The following is a 26,629-nucleotide window of genomic DNA, read 5'->3' on the forward strand; positions in this document are numbered from 1 at the left end:
ATAGCAGGCTTAAGTTAAATTTTTTTAATAAATAATGGGCGGGGTAAAAATTTTTAGACCTATGGGTGGTCGGAAAGGCGGGTAAGGAATTTTAGACTAATGAGCAGGTGGGTATATTTTTTTTGAAAACTATGGGTGAGATGTGCAGGTGGGTTAAAATTTTTTTAAAACATTGGGTGGGGGGCTTAGTTTAAAAACCTGCCCAATGCAGACCTATACTGTAAACCTGGCAAAAATTTTAGCTGGGTTCTGAAGGTAAAATAGAATTATGTGGGTTGAGAGGGGAAAATTTTTGAACCCAGATTTGGTTATGGATTTAGGAATTTTTTAATTTATAAAAAAAAATCTATATTTAAAACATAATTAAAAAACTGAACATAAATTTAGTAAAAAATAAAATTTTATTATATTTATAGACAAAATATATTTAAAAATACAAAGCATGGTCATGTATCAATTTTATTTGATGAATTAGCATAATATCTTAAAGAGATATTTGCTCTGATCTATTTAGTGAAAAAATTTCAAATGTCAAAAAGATCTTTCAGCACTACTAAATATATTTATATGAAAATATGATAAATTAATGTGGATTAAAGGAATAGCAAATAAGATTTTGGTTACAATATATCAAACAGTGTGCTGCAGCTTAGCACAAAAAATACAAAATATTTTCCTTCTTATCAATCTTTTAAAATAGTCAAATTTAATAATTATCATTTCAATACTTTTCTCTACAATTGTTGGTCCTCTTTTAAGTATTTTCTCCTGTCTTTCTTTAAGTTATATCATCTTCTCTAAATTATCCTGTTAAATAACTTCATCCAAACTATTATCATCAGAAAAAATGGGTATGGATATGGGCTTAATCTTTCTATAAATTATTAAAATGCCTTTTCAAGCAAATCTATTCATCATAATTAGGGAATATCAATATTTAAGGATTTATATTATACCATTTAAATAAATTAAAAATATTAAAATAACTCATTAAATTATTAATATATGTATTTAAAATTTAATAAATATCTTAATATATGATTAAACAATATCCACTGTACCCTGTTGAACATGGGCTCAAAAAAATTCCTAATTTCAGTTCAGGGCTTTGGAAATTTTATAAACAGGGTTCAGGTTCGGAATTTTTTTTTTCAAAAACCCAGGTTTTCTTCACCAGGTTTGGTTTCCTGATATTAAGTATTTTGACAAAATATAATAACTAAAATAATATCAAAAACTAACTAAATAAACCTAATTAAAATTAGGTTAATATGTGTTTATTATGTTTAGTTATTTATTTTAATTTGAAAATAAATAAATTGAATTTTATTTGTTTGTGATATATTCTCATTTGTAAAATAATTATGCTTCTCCATGAACTACTAATTATAATTAAAATATTTAACAGAAGGTCACTTATTTTATTGTCATAAAACTTTATAAATAAATAAAAAAAATTATTTTATGCATCAATGTTTGACTGGGACATCTCCAAATTGCTCTTGCCATTTGTTAATTTCCATATTTTTATCATAGTAACGTTCAATTAAAGATGGAGCCATAAATTTATAACTTTGATATACACCAGTTTTGTAAGGAGAAATATAACCAGATGGTGGATATGACAAATAATTCTTCCAATCCAATGTGTGACGCTTAATTCCAATTTGCTTATGCCTAGGGTGTTTGTGACACCCAATATAGTAGTGTCCATCATCTTTGTTAAAGTATAAATAACATGATCTACATCTTTTATGGAGTCTCAGCTTATATTTTAGAGTTCTGATCGTAATTAAAAATGGGTTAATATTTTGTTGAGTAAGCAGGTTTACATTTTTGTTAGGAATTAAAGAATTATAATTTGAATTTTGATTATTATTACAGGTTAGTAGGGTTGAATACAAGTATTTGGATGCCATAATATTCGAATTGTTTATATTTAAAAATGTCGGATGTTTTAGAAATAAAAACAATGTATTCATATTATATTTTGTAAAATAGGTATTTTAGTAGATAAAAAGGGCCATCAAAATAAAAAAAAAATTTTCAAAAGTATTTATGATGGCTGGCTGACAGAAAAAAAGATAACACTATCGTAAGCTGTCTAAACCTGTCAAATATAAGTGGATCCTTAACAGTTTCGACTTCACATAGAATTGAATATTTATTAAAGATCTGGAAATTTTACTTCGCGCATTGCATAAAGGAGGACAAAAATTAGATTATTTCTAAGATTTCTTCAATAATTTTATCGAATCAGGTTATTCACTCATTTCAGCATAAAACAAAGAAATTTAAAATTTAATTTTTATAAGCATGGCATAGATTTGCGGAAAATTTTGTTTAATGAATGATATACTAACAAAAGATAGAAAATTTGCAAACTGATTGATATAACACCCAGTTGTGTCGAGGCTACAATATTTAATGAGCAAATCTCTATTTGAATGTGACCATTTTTATTCCCCTTTACTACTATTTTAAAAATTTTATTCCAATAATACACAAACCATTTTTTAATGTTTACTTATACTCAAAAATATATTTTTATATGGTTCAGATGTTAATATTTAATCAGACGATACATTTTAACCATTTTACTTTAGTCCATGGTGATATATATTATAAAAATCATTATTGCCTGGATTCTAATTTAGATTTAAACTTCCATTGCACTTAATTTTATAGCTATGACTTTAAGGAACATGTATGTAGATTTTGAAATTATGAGCCATAAATAAACTATAGCATGATTTTTATAAACGATTCTTTTATAAAATATGTCAAACCAGAAAGGTTTTTCAATAAATAAACATATGTATAAAATTAGATATAAAAATACATCCATTCTTCGCTTTTTTAAATTTTTTTTAATCCTTTTTTCTTAAGGTTACGGTGGTTACTTCCAAAATCTTTTTTAAAAAATTTAAAATGTTTCAAATAATATTTTATATTATTATAGTTACGTTGTGAATTTAATTTTTTAATATTTAAGATACAGCTTAATAAAAATTAATAGATACCAAATTTATTATATTCATAATTTAATTTCTTTCAAATATATTTAGTATTTCCCTTTTATCTTTAATAAACGAAATTTAAAAATTAATAATCATGAAGAGTAATAAAATTATAGGTAATTTTTTATTTGATGAAGAAAATACGCTACATACAGCTCATGTATATAAAACTCAAATAAATTTCATGTAAAATACTTTATATTTTATTTTTGGTTTTTATAGTTATAACCCAAATTTACATAATTTCGTAATTAAATGTTTTTTTTGACAATTTGGTTGTTATATATATATTTTTTAAGGAAATCATTTAAAAGTATTTTAGCCCTCCTCCTGCATAGGTGGACTTAGGCCTTTTATTATATAAATATTGTAAATTTCAAGCCATACCCTTAGAAAAATATCTTATCAAGCAATATATTTTCCCAGCACGTGTTTGAACCAACCTCTAATTAAAATCTTATGAATTATAATTAAAGGACAACTACAAAATGACTTATATTTTCCCAATTTTAAAGTCATTCCCCAAATCTTAAAATTGTTATGAGCAAATCGAAAGTATTTTTTATTACATTAAACAATAAGTCATGCTAGTGTAGATAAAAAACCCAAATTGGGGTCATATTTTGGCAAAAATCTTATTCAGGCCGTTTTTAAAAATCAACCCAAATCGGGTTTTTTAACAGCACAAAATCAAGCTTGGTATTGATTATCTGGCTCAATTCATTATAATTTTTTATAAAATATACATATATTTGTTTAATTGTCAACTTCAAACTATTTCAGACCTGGACAGGTCTTTAAAAAATGTTTAAAATATTTCTAACTGTGAAAATGAAAATTCTAACTAGCGACTTCGTTATGCACCGATCCCTAATTTCTTTAGACGAATTTCTTTGAAATAATTCTTCATAAAATATAGTTCACAGAATAATTTTTTTTTTTAAATTAAAATAATTTTGTATCAAGGTCGAGGTTACATAAATGCTCTAGGTAACAGATATCATACTTTTGAAAACTTTGCGCATAAATTGAAAGTGCAACGCAGCTTTTCAAAACGCAAACAATGCATTTTAAATACATTCGTTCAAATTGAGTATATTTCCATTTTTATTTATTTTTAAAAGACAAACTTGCTTGAGTTTTTCAAAACATTTTAAATTTCGAAGTGATAAAATTCTTCTAAATTGTAAGAATAATAATCATTAAATAATATAATAATAATTTTAGGACATGGAACGATAAAATAACCAAAGGGTTTGCAGAAATGCTGGACGACCATAAAAAAGTTTAATTATAACTCCATGGGCTACATAAGAATAGTGTCCAAATTAAAAGGCAATAGAAAATAATATCAAATTAAATTTTTATTACTATTCAATTAATTTAGTTATAACATTTAATTACTATGGTTGATATTGAAAATCTATTTATAGAAGCAACGATAAATCTCATTTAAGTATAGTTTTTACACTAAAATAATTAAATATATGTCTTAAATTTCAGAAAATCTTAATTGTATCATGTTGCAAGAAAATAGAATTAATATTATTTTAAGTTTGAGTTCATTCCCCAAGCTTTAAAATAGCTCAATGGGCTACATCTAGAATAGTGTCCAAATTAACATGCAATAGAATTTAATGGATATATATTTTAAATTTATCTTAATATTCAATTTATTTATATCATTTAATAACATAAATGTCTAAAAAATTAAATATCATAAATAAATTTAATACAATATAAATATATAATAATTTATAAAATTTTTAAATGTCTAAGAATTTTTGATTACATTGAAGTAGAATTATTTTCCCTACAGGTAAGAAAGGTCTTGTAGTGATTTTTTGTTTTAAATGCTTCATATTGAAAAAAAACTTAACGCATCAATTAAAACATGATTGCGTTTACGTTTTTTATATGCGTTTTGAAACGCTATGTTGCAACGTTCAATTAAAAAATCTAATTATTTTCTAAAAAATTATTTTTAAATTTAACATATCTGTTCTGGGATTAAATGCCATTAACAACTTGTCAATCAATTTAGTAACATATGAACTATTTCGTATATTATTAGATCCAATAGTCCAATCGCTAAATATGACAATAACCAAAACATCGTAATTGATAAAATAAAAATACGTTGTAGCAGAAAAAGTAAAAAAAATTAACGTATTTCGTTGAAAATAGATACGGCAAGAAGATTTCAGTAAATGCCCAATATTTTAATGATGATACGATAAATTCGAAATTTAGGGATGTTAGGATGGGTATTAAATCATCATTCTTAGATAGTTTATGTCCAAAATATATGAAATGATGTCATGACTAAAAAAAAATAAGAAATCTCAAATCAATAAGATAAATGCTTTGATATAATTCAAAATACCTTTTCTCTTTTTTTTAATGCGATAAAAAAATGGAATTTCAATGGGCTAAAACCGGAATTGTTTAAATAGGCATGAATCATTATAACCATGTTAATTTTAAAGTTTTACTATATACATCACCAATTTTTTTTTTCGGCACTGATAATAAATAACGTATTCATAAAATATATATATAAATTGGAATATTTTTTTCATAAGCGGGAAGCGTTATATATTAATAATTTTGTGTATGTTATGCCGATCTCGCTCGTGTTAATTAAATGACTTCAAAATCTTCCAGATCCGCCTTATTATCTGTAAATAATTATATAACAAAAAAAACAATTCAAATATCGAGTTTATTCTATTCATATAAACCATTTCTATCGTTTTAAAAGATTTCACAATTTCTAACTTTCTTTAAGTAAGGTTTTTAAAATATTGGAGTTTATATTACTTACACCCAATTACTTTCTATGTATTTAGTTTTTTTAAATTTTTCATACTTCCCTATATTCATAATAATATACATAAAAAAATATGTTTCCCATTATTATTTCTTCCCCCCATGTTGCTAACCAGACGGCGAAAAGATCATACTTTCTATTGGTCCCCATTGACTATTGTATATTGGCCTACTATCTTAAATTTATCATTAAGAAGAGTCCTTTTGTGTTAAGATAAAATTAATTTTAGTGGCATAAATTCAGGAATTGCTTGAGATCTTTCTTTCTTTCTAATTAATTACATTTAATTCGATATAAGCATAAAATAATTCATCGACAGTGGTCGCACCGATTATTCGGTATCTAGCCGTTACTCAATCAGTCCGTATCGATATCGGAATTCAAATAATGGTTAAAAAAAATAATCATCATACCCCCCGAACTCAGGTTGAACCCGCGAGAAGATGTTGAAGGATCGGAATCCAATTCGAACGGAGTTCTAAATAAATTATCATCGATGATGTTGTCGCTCCGAAATTTTTCGCTCCCATTAGTCCAAAGTGGTAAAGGTTGTTCCAATATTTCGAACATGGGGCAAGGGAAGGGTTGGATTAAATGCTAATCATATTATTCAATATAAATGTGTAATTTGTGTAAAGAAGTAGAAAATTTTTAAAAAAAATCAAAGTGATAAAACAAATGCAGTTTTCTATCAATTAGATCGAAGATTTCTTTGAAAATTATCACATTACTTTCGTTTATACTATAGAATTTTCGGGTTAAGCAATACCATAATGTCTAAGAAGAACGAATGGTAGACAAGATATAGTCAATGTGTTTTTTTTTAATATAAAGTAGTATAATATAGTGCTGTAAAGTAACGTCGTTATCCTTTTAGGAACGCCATTCACTACTTTCTTTTAGAGGTACCGAGTTAATGCGTTTATTTTTTTTGAGCAACGGTAACGCAAAACGTTACTTTAATTACGGAAAAAACATATTTTATTGTATTAAAAAATTATTTATATTTATTTTTCAAATTTTATAAATAATTTAAGCGGAATTTTCAAGTCAGATCAACAGTCATGATGGTTCATCCAAGATTCCATGGAAGTGTGGTAAGTTCTATTCATGTTTCTACATTTTTATTTTAAATTTTCGTTGTTAAATTTTCAGTCAAAATTGTTTATCTTATTTTACACCAGTAAATAAAATTAAGGGTACAAAGTCTACAATAATCAAAATTTTGAAAATCAATTATTGTTTAAAAATATACAAAAAATTATTAAAAAATATCTCATCTCATTTTATAATTATATTATTTTTGTATATTATATACGGTAAATTTTTGTATATAGAATTTAATTTAACAAGTAACGGTATGTGTTTCTTTTTTTGATGTAACAATCCTTTTTGATTTAACGTTTACAGCACTAATATTACACATTGTTTAGGTGGACATTCATAGAACATGTGACATTTCAATATTTTCAAAAATATTTTGGTTTTCCTTTTCAATTAAACGGTAAACCGTAAAATGATAATCATTAAGGGATATATTACACACACAAAATATAATTTAAGCCGAGTTCATACCAGTAGTAAAAAAAAAATGAACTGGGGAAACGATGCTAATGGGTTAGAATTATTCTGAACGATTAACAGCCCGTCCTGGATCGCTTCTTTACCGCTGCGTTAAGAATACCTTTTGTTTTAAAACTAAGTTTATTATCTTTCAAACATTAAAAACACTTTAAACACGGCGTTAAATAAGTGAAGTAGGTCTAAAGTAATTGTTTCCTTATATAGATAGCATTTCCGGTATGAACTCAGCCATCTTTAACAATCTAATATTTTTTTTTAAAAAAAACCTTTTTAATATCGGAACAAAGTTTTTCGAAATCGAGTTGATTTGCGCAAAAAAAGGCTAGGCTTAAGGATGGATCCAAGCAATCGAAAGCCATTTTACTCGGGGGTCCATTTGTGAATGACACGTGATTACAAATTGAGTTGTCAACTTTTCCCCGACCATTTTTTTAAAATATAATTTAAAAATCTATCGTTATTATTACAAAATAAAAATAAGGATGAAAAATATCATTATGGCATTCATTTATTTATTTATTTCTTTTCTTCCTTTTATTATTTTAGTTCTTTTAATCTTTATGGTAGGGCTGGAAGATCATATAATTTTTTTTAAAAAAATATTCTAATAAACTTCTACGTGATATAGCGGACTCAATCATGTCTGAGTTTAAAAAAATTATCAAGAAAATTGTCACAAAATTAATTTATATTAGGATAAGCCTAGTGTAAATTACATAAAAATGCCTATAATCAGATACCTCTTATGGTATTAATATTAAAATTAGATAAGTGGGGAAATTTTTTCAAAAAGACTCCTTAGTACCTATCATATTTTTCAACCAATGATTTGTTTAATGGAGTCGTCGGCTGCGAATATAAATAAATGTTGTGCCCAATGTTAAAATAAATATGGTGGTAAAATTATCTGAAACCGAAACTTGACAGACGACATTTGCATTTATTACAAATGAATTTCTAAATTCGATATTCAAAAATTCTCTTAGAACTTTAAAAATAAAAGATTCAAAACACAACCAAAAAAATGCCAAAACCTTATATAAGCGATCTAAAAAAATCGATAATAATAACAATATAGAACACGCAATTATGTTATTTGGTTTGATATATTAAAAGGATAAAATTGGTTTGAGTATAGCTAAATTCATCTGAATCGGAGAAAAGAATGATAAGGATAGGATGGAAAATCCTATCAGGTTGGGAAATATGGATTTCAGGATTTCTATCTGCTGTATTTGTCTAGGGAGAAGACTTATTAATTATCCAGATATAAAAACCTAGATGTTTTATAAAAACGTGAGATTTCTTGGGCGCACTTTTCAATTATACATTGTAAAACCATGGTTAGTAATTGGTAAATATAAAACGCAGTAAAAATAAATAAATAAATATTGAATGGCAATAAAGTCCACAAATCCAATGAATAGCAACGCGGAAATATTAATCTGGAATTTAACCTTTGTTTCCGTCACCAATGCTACCATCTAATATGTCCCTATTTTCATCGTCTTCATCATTTTCCGACGCGGAAGGAAAGCCGCAATGGAAAGTCGAGATGAACTGAGGAAAAGGGTCGGAAAAGGGGTTATTTGGACTCTGAGAATTAGACTCTAACCAAGATCGATAATTTTCCGTGAACTCTTTCAGATTCAATGATTTTTGAACCGTATGGGGGTCTAGGTAGATTAAATCATTGCCTTTTTTTTATTAAAAAAAAACAATTTTACAAATATATAAATATCATTAGTATCTTTCTTTCTTTTTCTCCATTCATTTTTTTTATATTTCTTATATATATTATTATTATTTCTTACTGTCAATCTTCTGAAGTCAAAATATTATTTTTTTACAAAAATGGTCTAAAAAAATGGTGGGAGAAATTGGGGAGGGGGATTAACCACGTTAATTAAGTATGTATAATTTGTTATTTTTTATTGATTTTTCTCCTCATTCAAAAGTTAATTCCGTATACGATACTTAATAATTTAAAAATAATAATCCAATATTTTCGTAGAAAATTGCGTAAAAAATCGATTTTGAATAATCAATTTACCGGTGTATCCTATGTACCAGGAGGCGTGTTTTGGCTTCCCTCCCAATATTCCAATACACTGAGGAAGTTGGAAAAATGCCTATTTGATAAAATAAATATACAACTTAATAGAAGGGTTAATGTAGGTTTGTTAAAAAGCCCGATTCGGGTGATTAAGATTTTAAGCCAAAATGGTATTACGTAAGCCCGAAGATGTTGCTCATGGATGGCAGAAAGGTTTGGACCTCTATTTGCCAGATCCGTTTCTAAAAATTGACTCTGATCTGGCATTTTAACAACCACCAGGTTAATGACCTATCATTTTCGTAAAAGGACGGGAGGGGAGGGACTATTTGGCGGGATTTTTCCAATAAATTTTATGCGGAGGTCTTTGGCCATGTCACACACAATTTTTTTTATGGAAATAATTCTGGTCTAATCACTTTAAAATATTTATTTCCGATTTTTACAAAAAAATTAAAAATTTGAGGCATTATTTTTTTTTTAAAAAAATTATTATATTTTTAATTATTTTTTCATATTTATAAATATTTTTGGGGGAGTTGGGGTGAGGGTGGGGTTAATTAACTCAAAATGATATTTATGAGAATAAGTAAATTTCGAAGAAATTTATATATATATATATCCTGGCATTTTAAACATTTTATTTTTCACCCAACATCACGTGATTTTTTTCCCGCCAGTTTGTCATTATTTTGATATTGTATACGTGGCAGCTAATAATAGTAGCTAGATGCGCGATAACTTGCTCGAATCGGAATAGGAACCGTTTCGCATCATTTTTTTAAAAAAAAATCGGTAATTTATTGATAATTCTAATTTCTAAATTACGAAGAGGTGAGGTTAAAAAAAATTCACATGGTGGAGTCCTCTTGACCCTTAATTTTAAAAAACAATGTCTAAGAATTTTTTGAACATATTTTTTAAAATACAATCCCTAGTGTTGTTAAATGGCTTGATTTGAGGCTATACGCGAGCCTGATAATTTTGCTCATAGCACCTTGGACATCAATTGACAAAATCTCAAGGCAGACGATATTTGTCTAGCTAAAATATTGAGTTAGCCATTTTTTAAAAATCGACTCCAATCGAGCCGTTTAACAACACTTAGCATTTCTTAAATATAGTTGCATGCATTATGTAAGGGTTCAGTGAGATTTTAACTTAAGACCATTTTTTAAGGAAAATAAGACTTTGATTTCTTTCAAAGAAATAGAAAAAAATTTTTATTACGCAGAGGCATGCTGTTTTAAATTCCAAATTTTTTTTAGGGTTTTAAAGAAGATATCCTTTCACAGACTAGTGTCGATACGTCACTCAATTTCCAAAAATTAAAGTGAGTTAGCCCAGCGGTTTATTTAGCCAAAAACTATCGGCAAGTCTCAAGGTTTAGAGAAAAAAAATCGGTGGAACCTTGAGGGGATTAAACAGATAGAAATCCCAGCTGGTGTCTAGAAGCACAGCTGATTAATAAAATGAAAGAAAGAAAGGCCCGTGCTTTCGAGAATGAGCCAAATTGATCGATTTTACTAAACCGCTAAAAAAATCCCTATTTTTCTTCTTATACAAAAAAAACAAACTATTTTACCTTTAGGGCTTCGAAGTAGGACGGAATAATATGGGTCAGACCGAGTCGGAGCGGGACGACCAATATCAAAGATGCATCGTGTTTGTCTATTGCCGCGGTGACCTTAGAGTCGAGCGCACTTACCTTATTCGTATTTTGGGTAGCTTTTTCTTCGAAACAGTTCTCTATAAAATGATTAATATTTTAAAGGAAAATTTTACCTATATTTCCCTTATTAAAATAAAATAAAATATTATAACGATAAGGTAGACATATTGAAATCTAGTCAATCAAAGTTAAACTATGTCTTTCAAATTGAGCGTTTGCGTTTTACGCATCCCTTCTTTAAATGAAGGTTATGTTTTTATTAGCATCATAAATTGGGAATTTTAACTTAGGCCGCATTTATAGTGAACGCGTTTTGTTCAAGCGTTGCGTTATTTCAAAATAAAGTCAATAAATAGGTATAAATTTATAAATATGGAGCGTTATGATGTTAACGCTATGAATAAAAATATAAACATATGTTGCGATACGTTGAAAAAAAAAATATGAGATAGGATTATAAAAATGATAGCGAATTCGATAAAAAGATATATGATTATTTTAAAAATATTATATAAAATAATTATCTTTATTTTCGCTTTATCTAAAATCAGTTTTTAAAACTAACTCAGCTGTAATAACACTGCGTTAAATAAAGCAACGCTTGAAGATAAAGTGTTTACTATAAATGCAGCGTAATTTGTAAATTATATTATGGTCTGCCTATTTATTTCATTAATTATTCCATTTTAAATGGAGATTATTTTTTTTTTCTTTTTCTTTTACATTTCATTTCATTTCATTTCATATTATATTAAATTTTAAACAATTTTTATACCCTCTCCCTCGAGTTCTTAAAAATGGGTCAACATGCAAAAGGAATGAATAGAAAAGTATTGAAAAAGGTGAACAACGCCCAAATTGTAATACCAATTGCACGATAACATTTGAAATGCATTATTTGCAATTGCAATGCAGTATTTAAAATGTTCGATTTGAGCACATTATAATAGTAGTATCTAAAACCTATTCTAAGTTATTTTGAAATTGTATATTTATAAGTTATATTGATTCACCACTATTACAGTAAAAAAAATAAAGAGCCTAGATTCGAATCTCATAATCTGTCGAAAATCATAAAATTATTTGGTAGATTTAATATGGAAATAACAACTAAATAAATATACAGTGCAATAAGTTTAGTGTATTTCAAGTGGAAAAATCATGTTCTTGGTAACTTGACCAATATTTATAAATGAGAAATAGTTTGTCTTCCTTTAATTTTAACATCAAGAAAGTTTGTATGATTTTCAATTAGATATATTGCACTTAATCGTTTGCAACAATATGAATATAATAATAATATATATTATTTCTAATTTACTTATATCAGATAAAATGATGGCATTATCCATGGCAACATGGAATATTATATTGTGCCTAGTATCGTTTTTGATCAAATTTCTGTCAAAAAAAATGTATAGAGAATGGAATGAGTGCTGATTTGATTAAAAATTAAAACTTGAGAGGTGATTATATAAATTAAAAAATAACTTTAAAAACAAGATATCAGGCTTTAATATAATTTTTTTTATAAAATTCAAAATTTGAATCTTATTTTTTTTTAAACAGAACTCGAATTATTTTTATTTGATAAAACAATAATGAAATATTATTTCAATTTAAATATTATTTAAAAAATTATTTTATAAGTATAAAGAAATATTGCTGACTTTATAGCTTGAGAAACAGAATTTGGTCCAAACCATTTTCCAGGAACAGAAAAACTATTATCTCTATCTCCTTTATGGGTTTTATTTTTTGTATTACTTTCCAAAAATTTTGAAGATGTTGATATGTTGTGAATTGAGAATTTACATTGAGGATCTTCCAAAAACAGTTTAAGAATGTGCAATTTTGTAGTTTTTAATTTGTAATTATTGATGATTATATGAGCAGAAGATTTTTCACAATATAATGAATTAAAACTGTGGCCTCTTTCACATGATTGACATTGTGAGGGAGAGCATAAAATATTTGTGTTGTTATTTGTGTACCACATTTCATAGAGGTATCTTTTTGCATTATTAATCATGTGGGATATGTTATAATTATTAGAAGTTTTGCATAAATCATTTTTGTCTATTTCTTTAATAACATTTTTCTTTGTATCTATATCAGAATTTAAGGATGGAGAATCGCTAATTTCATATTCATGATTTTGCTTATTTAGGTTTGAGTTATCTTAAAAAAAATGTAAATGATATATGTGAATATTTCTCTTTTAAATTATTTTTTAAGGAAGTTTTAAAAATTTAAGATATATATATATATTTTAGCTGTAAATATAATTAATCAGTATTTTACAATAAAATTTTTATTGAGATATATAGAATGATAAAAAATTTAATAATAATTTAAAAGCATATCTTACAAGGTAAATCATAATATCTTGTTAAAGCTTCAGCCAACATCATTTGGCCACTTCTTATCATACATCCCCATCCTGCATCAGTCGTTAAATAAGTATTCTGATCTATATTAAATAATATTTTACCCTTTCAAAAAGAACATAAAATTAACTTATAGGAACAAAATTTTTTCTATATGTGAACCAAAATTTTGATATAAGTTCATTTTTTAATGCTTCACGATCTATTAATTAATATTATAAAATGCAGTGTAAATAATATCTTTGTTTACCTAAATTAGGTTGATAACATTTCCCTAATATCCAAATGGCTTCGTCAGAGTTTAATATTTCAGGGTAATCTAAATAACTAGATTCATAAATACACGATTCAAACATCATTAATAAGTTCTTATTAACTTATGCTTAAATTTCATTTTACAAAATATATTTTTTTTGGAATTATCATATGATGTTAAAATGAGCGTAGAGGAAAATATGTTACTTATTAATTAAAGTGTTCTCTGCATTTTATTGCTGAGTTTATTTAGAAGCTTCCAACATGTCATAGCTTCTATTTGTCGAATTTTAGCCTGGTATAGAGTATTCAGTTTACTAATGAACGATATAAATTATTATTTTTTATCTCATCATATCCACTTATTTTATGAGCGTGATTTTCTTATTATATAAATATCTTAAATATTGACTAATCTAAAATGTTGTTTACAAATATATATGCTTATAATTAAATACCTTAAAAAGTGGCTGTTCAAATAATTTTTTTCTGTTATGTTAACGTAATTATTCTTCATTTTACTGAAGTGCAAACTATACTAAGTTTATTTCTAAATAATTTTATTTCAATCAACTATATTACAATTCTAACTTTTGAATTAAAAGTTATGCATCATTACTCAAATACTTTAATCCTTAAACATATGATTATCAGCTGTATATCTTACATACATTCACATACGTTAATAAAAAAATGGATAATGTTAACTTAACTTTATCTTCTATTTTAAACGATAAATCGGGATTAACCTTAAGTTTTTTGTATAATACAATAATTATATTCCCTTAATATTTTGAAAAGATGATGCATTTATTAAAGTCGAAGAAGATAAACATACAGTTGAAGAAAAATTACACAATTTAATATACACAAACTATAAAGTATTTTTGACCAGTTCCCAAAGTTCTAAAGATATTAACGAAGAAGTATCCAAATTTTATGATTCTAAATTATATTTAAAGTTTAGTTTGTAATAATTAAAGAATTGTCACATAATTTATCGGTATCACTGCCTAATTACAAAGAAATATGTAATCAATTTATAAATGTAGCTAAAGAAATTAACACAAGGTATTGTGATTTTATTTTTTTACAATTTAAAATACTATTTTTCCTAGACATAAAAAGGCTAAATTAGCTTTGATAAAATATCCAAAGCTTATAGACTTTTTAGAAATACCGCAATTGATGGACACATGTTTTAAAAATGGCTTATATGAAGAAACTCTTCATTTGCATGAATTTGTCAAGAAAATGATGCAAAACCTTCCTCATATTCAAATATTAAATGTATCAAAAATAATTTTGAATATATTATTTATGCAAAAAAATTTTTTATCTTATAAATTTACCATCAAATTTCCAATATAAATCAACATATTGAAATCATTTTACTTGTAAGGTCTCCTATATAATAAGCACTATCTCACTCAAGTGATATGTAATTCATCTTTAAATGGTAGCATAGCTGTATAACATTATATATTTTCTAAGCTACAAGTTACTATAAAAGAGGCCTGACTATTCAAAAAAAATAATCCATTTCAAAAATATAAGGCCACCATCTAACTTTTAAGATAGGTCAAGGCCCCTAAAAAGTTTGGGTAGACCCCCCACCCTCCATCTCAAATGCCTACCTTATGTTTAATTTTCTGAACATGATTTGAATGCAACAAACCACTTTTTTATAAATTATTTTCGGATTATTAGAGTAGTCCTAACTAGTCTTTGTGTCTTTTCACTGGTTATAATTGCTCCTAAATAACGGTAAGGTTTGTAAATATGTGGTTTCTATCGATTTATCTACTAGGGTAGGAAGGAATAGACTGAGCTGATTTACAAATTTTTTGTCGCTTCAATATTTCCCATTATTATTAATAAAACAAATCCAATTCCTATATTTGTATTGATTTTAATTTACCATCTATCTTTGAAACAATGATATATAATAATACCTATTGGCTATGCATTCATAATAATAGAAAGCGTCGTTTAATGCCAATCAGCTTGACCCGCCATTTTATTAACCCATATAGTAATTATACTCATGTTAAAAACTACTATTAAATTAAATTGATAACATGCGTCCATATTATTTCGATGATCAGGCAATTCTTTAATAAAGTTTCCGTCAGACATAGGAATAAATTGGCCTCTCGTTTAAAGTTTTTAATAATGATATGGGTAACCAAAATGGCGTCCCCAACTGTTTTTCATTGATGTATACTTTTAATCAATGCATCATCAGTATAGGTATTATTATATGTAATTTTAAAAATATCAATATTTTTTTTTAAAAAAACCAATTAACTTTCACGTGAGATTTGCATCTCGTTTTTTTTATTCCCCAAAAGTTAATAATCTCATCTATAATATTTGCGATATTTATGGGTGAATGTAGTGTTGTTGAACAGCTCTATTAGTTAATTTTTATAAGCTAAAAATCTTTCGGTCATCTGTGGACAAAATAAAAAAATTCGAGTAATTTACTTTTTGCCAAAATCTTGAATTAAACCTTTTTTAAAAATTATCTAAAATCGAACCGTTAGCTGAATGTGGCTCACGTAAGATATTTTAAAATCCCATTCTTGTTGCAGATAATGTAGCAAAAAATTTTTAACTCTTTTTTTTATAAATTGTATTTTAGTTCCTTTTCAATTGATATTATTAAGAAATTATTTATAAAAATAAATATTAAAATTACCAAAAACACTAAAAGCTCAGATCGGATCTAGTTTTTTATTAAATATCAGCTCGATCTGATATTTTTTTGGGAACGCTAAATATCGGTGTCGATCCGATCTTAAATATCGGCACAGCCCTAGAATCGGCCCATATTTTTGGCATCAGGTAGCATAATATAAAAAACGTCTTCTGATTTTGACTCATTTAAAAACTATAAATCAAATGCACGTTTTAGAATAATTAAACAAAATTGTTTTTTTTATAGCTCGTGTACAATGACTCCCTATGCACTTACCAGTCACTTATACGCGGCCTCTCCGCGAATCTAACTAGTGATTCGCCTACCTTGGCTCAAGCGATCGAGCGCGTGGGTCTTTTACGAGCTGCGGGAGTGTTCAGTGAGAAGGCGATTAGGTTATTATTTTTGAGCCGAGCTAGCCGGGCACTGCGGAACGATTTGAAAAAATTAACCAGAGAGTATATATAAAATAACGCAATATATTTTAAGCAGAGAACGGAAGTATGGGGGGGGGGGTTAGGGTAAAACAAATGTAGTAATAAGAGTTAGGAAGAAGTCGATAATATATTATATAATCAATGTCCGCACGTTATAAAAAGTCATTCGGAACCCCTTAATTACCTTTTCGCTAATCGGGTATGCGAAACCTTGAGGATTCACTTGTTCGAAACGATAACTCAATATTCGGCCCTGTTTTCTCTCGAAGAGGATTCGAATAGTCGTTCGTTCACTCCTACTTCCTTTTCTCAAAGCGATGATACTAGGGTATAATTTAGATATATGATTTTTATACTAGAGTCCTGGCCTCTAATCGCACCTCATTTTTTACAAGATTTGGCCCGATCCTGAAATAAAATAAAATTATTTCCGGTCAATCAGACTATTTTCGAAGACATTCCGACTTGTTATTTTAAAAATTTAACCGAAGAATAAAAAATTAAACATCACTAGGAAAACAAAAATTATTTAAGAATTTTGTCTATGGCCCGAAAAATATTTTTTTAAAATAACCTAGGTCCCGCATATAATATTTATCTAGATTGACGATTCATTCATAAGCGTTATTGAATAAGAATCAGCTGACAATACGCCATTTTGGTTTCCTATTGTAGTAATATTATATATTTGCGACTATTAGTTAACATAATGGTAAAAATTATATATTAACTTTCTTTTTGTTAGATAATAATATATTTCTAAATTGATTGAATATATATATCAAAAATACTACACGAAAAAACCTCCTTTTGAATTATCACGACTTCTTTTATATAATTTAATTTTGATTATTTGTTTTACTAAATAAATCTTTGTTCACGTTTAATTCTTGTATCAAGCATTGTAATTGTACTGAGCTAATTTCTAGCTTAAACTACAACACCTATAAAATTTATAAATTATTTAGGCACCGGAAACCAAAATGGCGTGATACCAGCTGATTTATTCTGATAAACACATTTATATTAATAAATCATCGATCTAGTTAGTATTGTATGTCTCAGACCGGATCCGAAAGGACGTCCGTTTCGATCTTGGCACGGTCAGGCCGAACGCGGTTCGGTTCCACTCGGTCAGATTTCGAACTTGGATCTTGAGCGGACTCTAACCTCGAAATTGTTTTCAAAAAAATTAATTTGTTTTTCAAATGCTTATATTTTGAAATAGGCGATGTCCAGAAAAGAAACTTACAATCGCATCTCCAATTCATGGCTAGCATTCGAAGTTATTTTGATAAATTTATTTATTTTTAAATCAGGTATTGGTTGGTAAACAAAAAAAAATTGATGAAATATCTCTACACAAGGAAAGAAAGAAGCCCATGGCTACGAACCCGAAATTAGGTTTAGGTAATTTTTGCTTAACATATTCGAAAAACGAATTTCTAAAGAAAGAAAGAAAGGAAAAATATCTGAGCCAGTTTTTTGGGTTCGAAAATGAAAATGATATAAGTTACAAGAATATTAGAAAAGTATATTTATTCATATTTATTATAAGTGCTATCAACCTTAAAATAAAACAAAAAAAAGCTCCAAAACGCATTAACATTAATCGACTACCAAACCGGGTTACTATTCGATAAAAACCGCAATTTGATATCCGAATCCGAACTCGGATTAGCTTTTAGAAGTCTGGCGGATCAATTTGATTACTTTTCTATGACCATGTCTAAGTTAAACGCGGATTGTGGACATTTACTCATGCAGAAATTGTGTGAATACGCTACGTCATACGTTTCTCGTATGTTTGACGATGTTTTAAGAAAGTTAGTTATAGCAGTATATATATATATAACATTGTATCTTGTAAAAAGTATCATCTTACACTTTAAGTTTGGAATGATATTTTACAACATAAAATGCCATATATATTTAAATATAACTTTTTTTAAAAAATACTAAAAATAAACAACACTTCTGGAATAGTAAAATAATAACGTCTTGCAGTTGAAGAAAGAAAAGAAAAAATTAGACAACTCTAATTTATTTTATTCAAAATAAAAATCGTAAAATTTCAATAGATTCGTTTCAAATTTGCAACAAAAATCCCATTACTTTTGCAAGTTAGTGCCAAAAGAAATCTCCGCCAGAAAGACTACCCTGATGCCCGTACTCGAGAAGTCAGGTCAAAACTTAGTACATCACCGAAGTTGCATGATTCAAATATCGCCGAACCCATCGTAACTGATCAAATAGTTTCCGATTTCAGCAACCAAAATATTTCGAATGGCGATTTTGAGGAGATTTCCGAGGGTACATCTCGAAATGGAAACACGTTTGAGGATAATAACGAATCGATTCCCGAAAAATTAGAAGAAACCGCGTCCGCGGATGTCTTGCCAACCGCTAAACCCTCGGTAACCGACAATCACGAGAAAAGCGGCGCTTATAGTGTTAGCTCCAATGTCGATATGATGAATTCCATACCTCTCTTGAACAATTTGAGTAAAGAATTGGGTAGAGTGCTCGAATCATCATCTTTGCTGCGCTCGGATTCTAATACGTCCTTTGCCTTCACCTATCCCCTCTGCAAGGACAAGTTATTAGAGACAATGGTTAAATGTTGGGAACAAATTGATCAATTTTATAGGTTTCACACTGTCTTTATATTAGGGGGGTTTTTTTATATCGATTTTCGAGTCAAATATAGAAGACGCTTTTTTTTTAGGTTGGTGATGGTCATAACTGCATTTCTTTTATCATAAATCGGCTGAGTAAATTTTGAGTGGTTGAAAGATAAAAATCCTCTGAAAAAATATGTTTCCATTTCTTCTTTTTTGACATTGTTGTGTTCACGATCGTAGCTAATGATTGCGATGATATCCATTTGACATATATAAAATTTTAAAGGATGTTTTTTAATAAAAGGTGATTATTTCAAACTAGGCAAAAATAATAATCGGAAATTCGAAAATATTTCCCTACTGAAAAATAAAATTGATTGAATGCTTGAAGGTTATTGTCTAATTCGAATGCGCAAATGAAACGTTAATTAGAGTGAACTTGAAAATAATTCTACATATGAAAATCATCCATATTTATTTATTTTTAAAATAATATATTCGTCTTAAAGAGAGAATACAAAAACAAGTTATAGTGGCCGTACAACTTCGGACGACTTGGTCACACTGAGCCAAATGCGGGAGGCCTTTGTAGAATACCTCGTGCCTCACGTGATTCGCGCGTTTAACTCCATCTATCCCAAACATGAATTGGAACAAATTCTTGGCATATCGGCCTTAAAACCCTTTCATATGGTTATTTATGATCATCTCCTATTTTTCTTTCTTAAATTTTTATTTTTAACCTGATTTTAACATTTCTTAAACAGGAAATAATGGATGGATGAATGTAGGGTAGAAAGGTGGAAGGAAGGAAAAATAATAACATTTCTTTGAATTTTTTTAAAATTTTATTTATCCACCATATTATTTTTTTTTAAAACTATTTCTTTCCCTTTTTTTTCATTTTTATGAATTAAAAATTTTAATATATCGAGCTTGAATAAATTTTTTAAAATAAATATCTAAAATATATGAATCCCCATTTAGTTTCCTGACACTGAAAGCATGTGCCAATCGATAAAAGATCAAGTCGTGAAAATCCGTTGACATTTTTGCCATTGCGATTATGTGATATATCTTTAATATATAGCCAAAATTATTATACTCTTTCCTACGATGTTATATTTAAATTTTATAAAATCTATTTAAATTTGTCATAGTTTTAATTTTTAAATAAAGGTAATAAATTTTCGGCCCAAATTTGCTTGATTCGACGAAATGTGCTCATAAAGAATTTATTAATCTATTAGGAATTATAGGGAAATTGATATAAAGAAAAAGAATGGGCAAAAAAAAATGGAGTTTTAGTCTGTCATGTGTATGAAAGAAATGATAAAATGAATGTATGATTAATAATGACTTATTCTTTTTCACATACAGAGTTGACTTTTTAAAAATTAATAACGCCAAGTTTTTTTTAAAGTCACGTGTCTTTAAAAGGGACACCATCTGACTAAGGAATGGACCATAATATAATCGTAAAATTTAACACTTATAGACAAATTTACAATCTAAATTCATTTGAATGGGGATAAGCACTATAAATTTTTTGAAAAGAAAAATATAAATAATATACAAAATTATATATTGTATTTTTTTTTAGGGTAACAATTCTAATATGCTATCATCATCTCCGCTTTCCTTCGAACTCTTTTCACTGATCTTTCCTCCATCTCTGTTGGATTCATTCTTTTCCGCGTTGTAACTCATATTATTTTTGATTTGAGGTAGAGTAGAAGATTCTTCAATCTCTGGACCAGTGTAAGCTTGGTTCATTGAATCTAATTTAGCATCTTTCAGTGACGCACTTCTCTGAATCTAAAAAAAATCCGAATTAAATGATAATGCTTAAATAGAAACTTATTACATTGTAGATGGAAGTAGAAAGGATGAGAATAATATCCAAATAAGGTTTGGCCTTAGTTCACCTTTTTAACGCTGCTTTTAAAACGCTTGTAATGTAAAAAGTTAAAATTTTATCTTCTATCTTTTTAACATTAAAAACGTTTTAAACGCAGCGTTAAAGAAGTTGACCAGACCACAATAGATTTTGAAGCATCGCTTAAATACAAATCAGCTTGTGACGCCATTTAAGTCATAAAATGTCAATGTAAATTATTTAATTTGGGAAACCAAAATGGCGTGTTATCAGCTGATTTGTATTGATGGGCATTTAAATGAATAAATCGTCAGTCTAAGGTAGTGTATGTGATTAGATAAAACTATCCCGTTTTTTTGTTACGCTATTATTTCTTATAACATTATTGCTTCCCTACAAGAAATTTTTAAAAAATAACTAAAACAAAAAGTCCTGTGTTACTTCGAGTTCTTCTTCTCCAGGCATAGTTTTCTAAATGTTTGAGTTATAATATAAAACTTGTCTAATTTGGAAATTAGACAGGTGCCAAATTTATCAAAACATTTTCTAATACATAATAATTAATAGGAATTTGATCGGGACTAAAAAAATTTAGCCAAATTGGGGAGTTAGTTACCTGAATCAAGAGCCAAAATTAGACATGTTTATGTCAAAAACCTGCAGGTCCGGCCCGGTCTTAAAGTATAAATATAGGCAGACCGGGCAAAAAAATATTTAAAAAAAAAATACCTGTGCCGGGCCAGCCATATATTTTCAAACTAAATATTTTAAATCACCATTATTAGCTATAAGAAATTAAAAATATTATATAATATATTATTTTTTAAAACGGGGCCAGGCCGGGTCTGATAATATAAATTTCAAATCGGGCCGGGCCAGCCAAACTAAATATTTTAAATCACCATTATTAGCTATAAGAAATTAAAAATATTATATAATATATTATTTTTAAAACGGGGTCAGGCCGGGTCGATAATATAAACGCGGGCCGGGCCGTGCAAATGGTACCTCTACTCTGATATATATATAAACACCTAAAATTTTTAGCATTTTAATTAAAGGCTTGGGTTTAACTATATTGTACTAAAAAAAATAAAACCAAATTTGGAGAGAAAATGCTGTAATAATCCACGAAGAAAGATATGTAAATTTTTATTAAAATATAAGAATAACTTTTAAATTCGAAGAATTTTCTAGAGCTTTCAACTCGGTTTCGTAGACGTAATATTCCTCCGGATTCCATTCTTTGCTCAAACGGGTCAATAATGTCAAACCTTAAAACAAAAACAAAAAATATAGAAGAAATTTTTTGGGGCTTTTTCAAAATTTTTTTATTTATATAAATATCGAGTATACCCTCAAAAAACATTCGGTAATTTTTAACGAAAGAAAAACTTTCAACAATCTTTAAATAAATTATTTATAGATACTAATAATCATGAGCTTAACACCAAATATTTATTGCAAGGAACATGGAGTGGAACGTCCCATTCCTGGAAACTTTGATCCCGACAGGTTCCTAAAAATCTATACAAATTTCTTATTAATTTCTAATAATTTTTTTTAAAATCTTTTCTTACAAAAAAAAGAGAGAAAAGGATTATTAAAGTTATTATAACAAAGATCAAATCGATGTTTTTATCATTTTTTTTTTACATTCGACGTTTCTGGGATATTTTCTGTGAGCGTTCCTGTAAATTTCGTAGCATTCTTTCATCTCGCCTAATTTTTTATGACAACTAGCCAATGCCAAATCCCACTTTATTTCGTCAGGCCTTTCAAAAATAATTCATAGTTATATGCTTGTATTATCAATATAAATAAATCAAACAAAAAAAACAATGAAAAAAAGAATTTGTAGAAATTTTTAATCACTGCATAATAGGTATATGTCTTCCAACTAGAAGAAAAGATTAGATTATTTTCCTTGAGCATATAAAGTAGATTAATCAAAATAAAAAGAAGTTAATATTAAAAAGATGTTCTCATTATACGATTTATTCGATTGACTGATTAATATTAACTAGAATTTTTCTAAGGCGAGCACATCAAATTGGACAGGTGCTTCAGACTCAAACTGATCGCTTAAATTCTAAATCGCTTAAACAATTCAAAATTTAAATAAACTCTAATTTGCTAGCCAAGGTCAAATAAGTCATAGCATTTTCGATCAAAGGCGTAGCAACGGTTGTAGCGTGGTGGCCATCTTCAGTTAGATAATATCCCGCTAGCCATTCGATGACTGTCAAATCCGCCGGAGCGAATTTATGAGCCTCGCTGTAGAAATCGAAGGCCCGTGATTTAGCGTGAGCGGGATTCAGCCCTTCATAATCATATATTTGAGCTAGTTTGGTTAACGTATCGGGATTTGAAGGGTATATACTTAAATTCTTTAGATAGCTACATCGTCATATAGTTATGATTTGTATGTTATAGAGATATTTGAAGTATTCTTTAATTTTTACATTAAAATCCGTATCTTATGAGACATTAGAAATTCTGACCTGGGTCATACTTACATTTAAGGAATATAGTCTATCTTTAATGTCAACAATTATCAACACGAATATTAAAACAAGTATCAAAGGTGTCACTAGAATAAGCATAAGGGTGCAACACCTTTGTTTATCACGCCTTAATAGAAAGAGAGTGACACCAACTCATCTGTTTTACAATATTTCTTCAAAATTTATAATGATAAAAAAAAACAAAAATAAAACCAATTAAGTGCCTGTTGGGACATATCTTCGAATCCCTGGCTTTGCATATTCATATACGTCAGTCCCATTTGATCATTGACCTCTAGAATTCCAATAGATTGTTTGACTATTTTATCCACGTTTTTGGGTTCGGTCAAAGTATTAACATTGTACTCATTTTCATCGTTGGAATCATAATTGTAATCATCATCGTTTTCTTGGATAGAATTAATTGCCTCCTCCTTTTCCAATTCAACCCAATTTTTGACGGATTTCTCAAAATTTTCTAGTTTCCTATACGCTAACCCTAAATTAAATTTAGCTCTGAGCCATACCTGTCGGTCAGTTTCAGGGAGTTTTTGACTCAATCTATCAGTATTATTGGTGTTTGGATTAGATGTTTTTATTATTACTTTAAGAGTTTTTTCGTAGCATTCAATCGCTTTCTCAGTTTGGTTACTATAGAGGTGGACGTTACCTCTGTTTATCAGCGCTTAAGAGAACAAAAAAAATATTTTTTTTAAAATAATTTACAATGTAGACGAACAAACTTTAATAAAATATTTTAATCATTTATGGTTCAAAAGAAGATGAGACCTTGTCCTAGCTCTACTTAATTTTTGTTCTTAATTCTTATTCTCTTCAGAAAAACAGCCTGTTCACCATTTTATTCCTTCCTTTCTTTTTTTCTTTTCTTTCTTTCTTTCTTTCTTTCTTTCTTTCTTTCTTTCTTTCTTTCTTTCTTTCTTTCTTTCTTTCTTTCTTTCTTTCTTTCTTTCTTTCTTTCTTTCTTTCTTTCTTTTATTTCCTATTCTACTTCCACAATAAATTGATATTTTATAAATGCGAGAATCATTTATTTTTAAAAAAAAAATGAATTTTTTTTTGACTTTAGTTTAGACGCACTCTTAATGTGTTTATTTTATTTTTTTAAATTCTAACAAACCTTGTGGGAAATCTCCGTGTGTTCTTAATATATTTTCCAAACATTCTTCAGCCTTCTTATAATCTTGACGCTAAATAAATTAAATTAAAAGTTGATGTAATTGGGGATGGGGGAAGATCGAATGAAAGGAGGAATAGGAAAAACAAGATGAACATGAACGCCAATATATTTTTAAAAATAGAAACGAAAAATAAAGTAAATTAGAAGTGAAAAAAAACATATATATATATGGGAGATAATAAGGAAAAAAAAACTTACAATGATATATAAAAATGATAGATTTAATCCAGCTATTTTTAGAGTGTTCCATGTACTTTCATCTTTCTTACAATCATTATCCTTCAAAATTTCGTCAAGTATATTTTTGTAAATTTCTGCAGCCTTGATCAAAATAAATAATTTTCCATAAAAATTTTAAGAGTAAAATTAAGTAATAAATAAAATTATCTTAAAATACAAAAAAAAAGAAAAGTTTTTTATTTCCTAACAGGGCCTAATTGCATTTTACGAGTATGAGGGACGATTCAGTGTTTATTTCAAACGTTAGCATTAAAGCTCTTACGCTGTAAATTAGACCCTATTAATAGACTTGTATTATACCATAAACTGTGATTAGCGGTACATTACTTTTTTTTAAAAATAATACCTAACATTTTTTTGTTCTTTCGCTCATAGTGCTGCTAAACGTTACTTTTGGAACATGACTAGTAACAGTTACTACTTATAATTTATTTAAACATAACTTATTACCGTTACAGTTATATATTAAAAAGTAACTAGTTACATTATAAGTTACTTTATAACTTATTTATGATGTAACTAAAAATAAATACTAGAGAATAGAATATATTTACATGAAATAAAAATATCATTGTATCGTATATTTGCACTGATTATTTTTTTTTTATAATAAATTCTTTCTTTCGGGCTTTACTTTCAAATTTCTTTCTTTCTTTCTTTCAAGATTTCTTTCTTTCTTTCTTTCTTTCTTTCTTTCTTTCTTTCTTTCTTTCATAATATCTTTCTTTCTTTCTTTCTTTCATTCTTTCATTCTTTCTCTAAACAAACGTTATAAGGAAGCAATTAATATGACATCAAATGTAATAAAAGGTAATTTTGTATTCAGGTAAATCATCATAGTAAGATAATGTTATTATTGGATTGCATTAAATATTTTTTTGTATATATGTTCATTATCAACAAAATTTTACTCCTATCTTGTTATACGGGCGGGATTAAGTTAGTTGACAATTTAATCTCACATTTAATTAGTTCAGATGATAGCCCACGATTAATTTGTGTGAAATAAAAAATTTAAATAAGGCGCCAACAGCTGATGTATAGATACAGATTTTAATGAATGAATGAAGAGTCGTGATAAGGTATTTAATTTATATGTAATCATTTCACCCTTACAAATATTTGTTTGTAATTTTTATAATAATCGGAATTTAAAAAGATTGAAAATGAGTTACTGCCATGACTTGTTAATAATAATAATGGTTAAAAAAAAATAAAACTAGTGTGTAA

General features: G+C 27.6%; 4 protein-coding genes across 4 annotated transcripts in view; 2 read left to right on the plus strand and 2 right to left on the minus strand.

The window, feature by feature from the left end:
* Nucleotides 1-5,503: 5,503 nt before the first annotated feature.
* On the minus strand, nt 5,504-13,960 carry LOC135926058 (cysteine protease ATG4B-like). The gene is made up of 11 exons (XM_065461722.1): nt 13,806-13,960; nt 13,686-13,757; nt 13,537-13,638; nt 12,836-13,346; nt 12,487-12,566; nt 11,079-11,242; nt 9,491-9,569; nt 8,895-9,134; nt 7,704-7,849; nt 6,267-6,450; nt 5,504-5,701 (listed from the first exon to the last, which is right to left on the minus strand). Exons 1-11 carry the CDS (start codon nt 13,912-13,914, stop codon nt 5,664-5,666), a joined length of 1,725 nt encoding a protein of 574 aa, XP_065317794.1. The 5' UTR covers nt 13,915-13,960; the 3' UTR covers nt 5,504-5,663.
* A 518-nt stretch (nt 13,961-14,478) lies between these two features.
* On the plus strand, nt 14,479-19,195 carry LOC135926272 (conserved oligomeric Golgi complex subunit 8-like). Its single transcript, XM_065462077.1, has 9 exons — nt 14,479-14,564; nt 14,612-14,736; nt 14,778-14,881; nt 14,929-15,100; nt 16,761-16,972; nt 17,114-17,279; nt 18,180-18,236; nt 18,542-18,777; nt 19,033-19,195. Exons 1-9 carry the CDS (start codon nt 14,504-14,506, stop codon nt 19,193-19,195), a joined length of 1,296 nt encoding a protein of 431 aa, XP_065318149.1. The 5' UTR covers nt 14,479-14,503.
* LOC135926273 (uncharacterized) lies at nt 19,192-20,762 on the plus strand. The gene is made up of 3 exons (XM_065462079.1): nt 19,192-19,601; nt 20,085-20,268; nt 20,563-20,762. Exons 1-3 carry the CDS (start codon nt 19,423-19,425, stop codon nt 20,620-20,622), a joined length of 423 nt encoding a protein of 140 aa, XP_065318151.1. The 5' UTR covers nt 19,192-19,422; the 3' UTR covers nt 20,623-20,762.
* A 275-nt stretch (nt 20,763-21,037) lies between these two features.
* LOC135926155 (intraflagellar transport protein 88 homolog) overlaps nt 21,038-26,629 on the minus strand; it is a 30,160-nt gene continuing 24,568 nt past the window's right edge. The window contains exons 13-19 of the mRNA XM_065461886.1: nt 25,358-25,480; nt 25,100-25,169; nt 24,175-24,646; nt 23,582-23,854; nt 23,111-23,229; nt 22,628-22,728; nt 21,038-21,393 (exon numbers count right to left, since the gene is read on the minus strand). Coding sequence (XP_065317958.1) covers nt 21,175-21,393; nt 22,628-22,728; nt 23,111-23,229; nt 23,582-23,854; nt 24,175-24,646; nt 25,100-25,169; nt 25,358-25,480 — 1,377 coding nt within the window. The 3' untranslated portion in view covers nt 21,038-21,174. The remainder of the gene's footprint in view (nt 21,394-22,627; nt 22,729-23,110; nt 23,230-23,581; nt 23,855-24,174; nt 24,647-25,099; nt 25,170-25,357; nt 25,481-26,629) is intronic.

Source organism: Gordionus sp. m RMFG-2023, chromosome 3 (assembly GCF_954871325.1).
Source record: "Gordionus sp. m RMFG-2023 chromosome 3, tfGorSpeb1-WG-v2, whole genome shotgun sequence".
Lineage (NCBI taxonomy): Eukaryota > Metazoa > Nematomorpha > Gordioida > Chordodea > Parachordodidae > Gordionus > Gordionus sp. m RMFG-2023.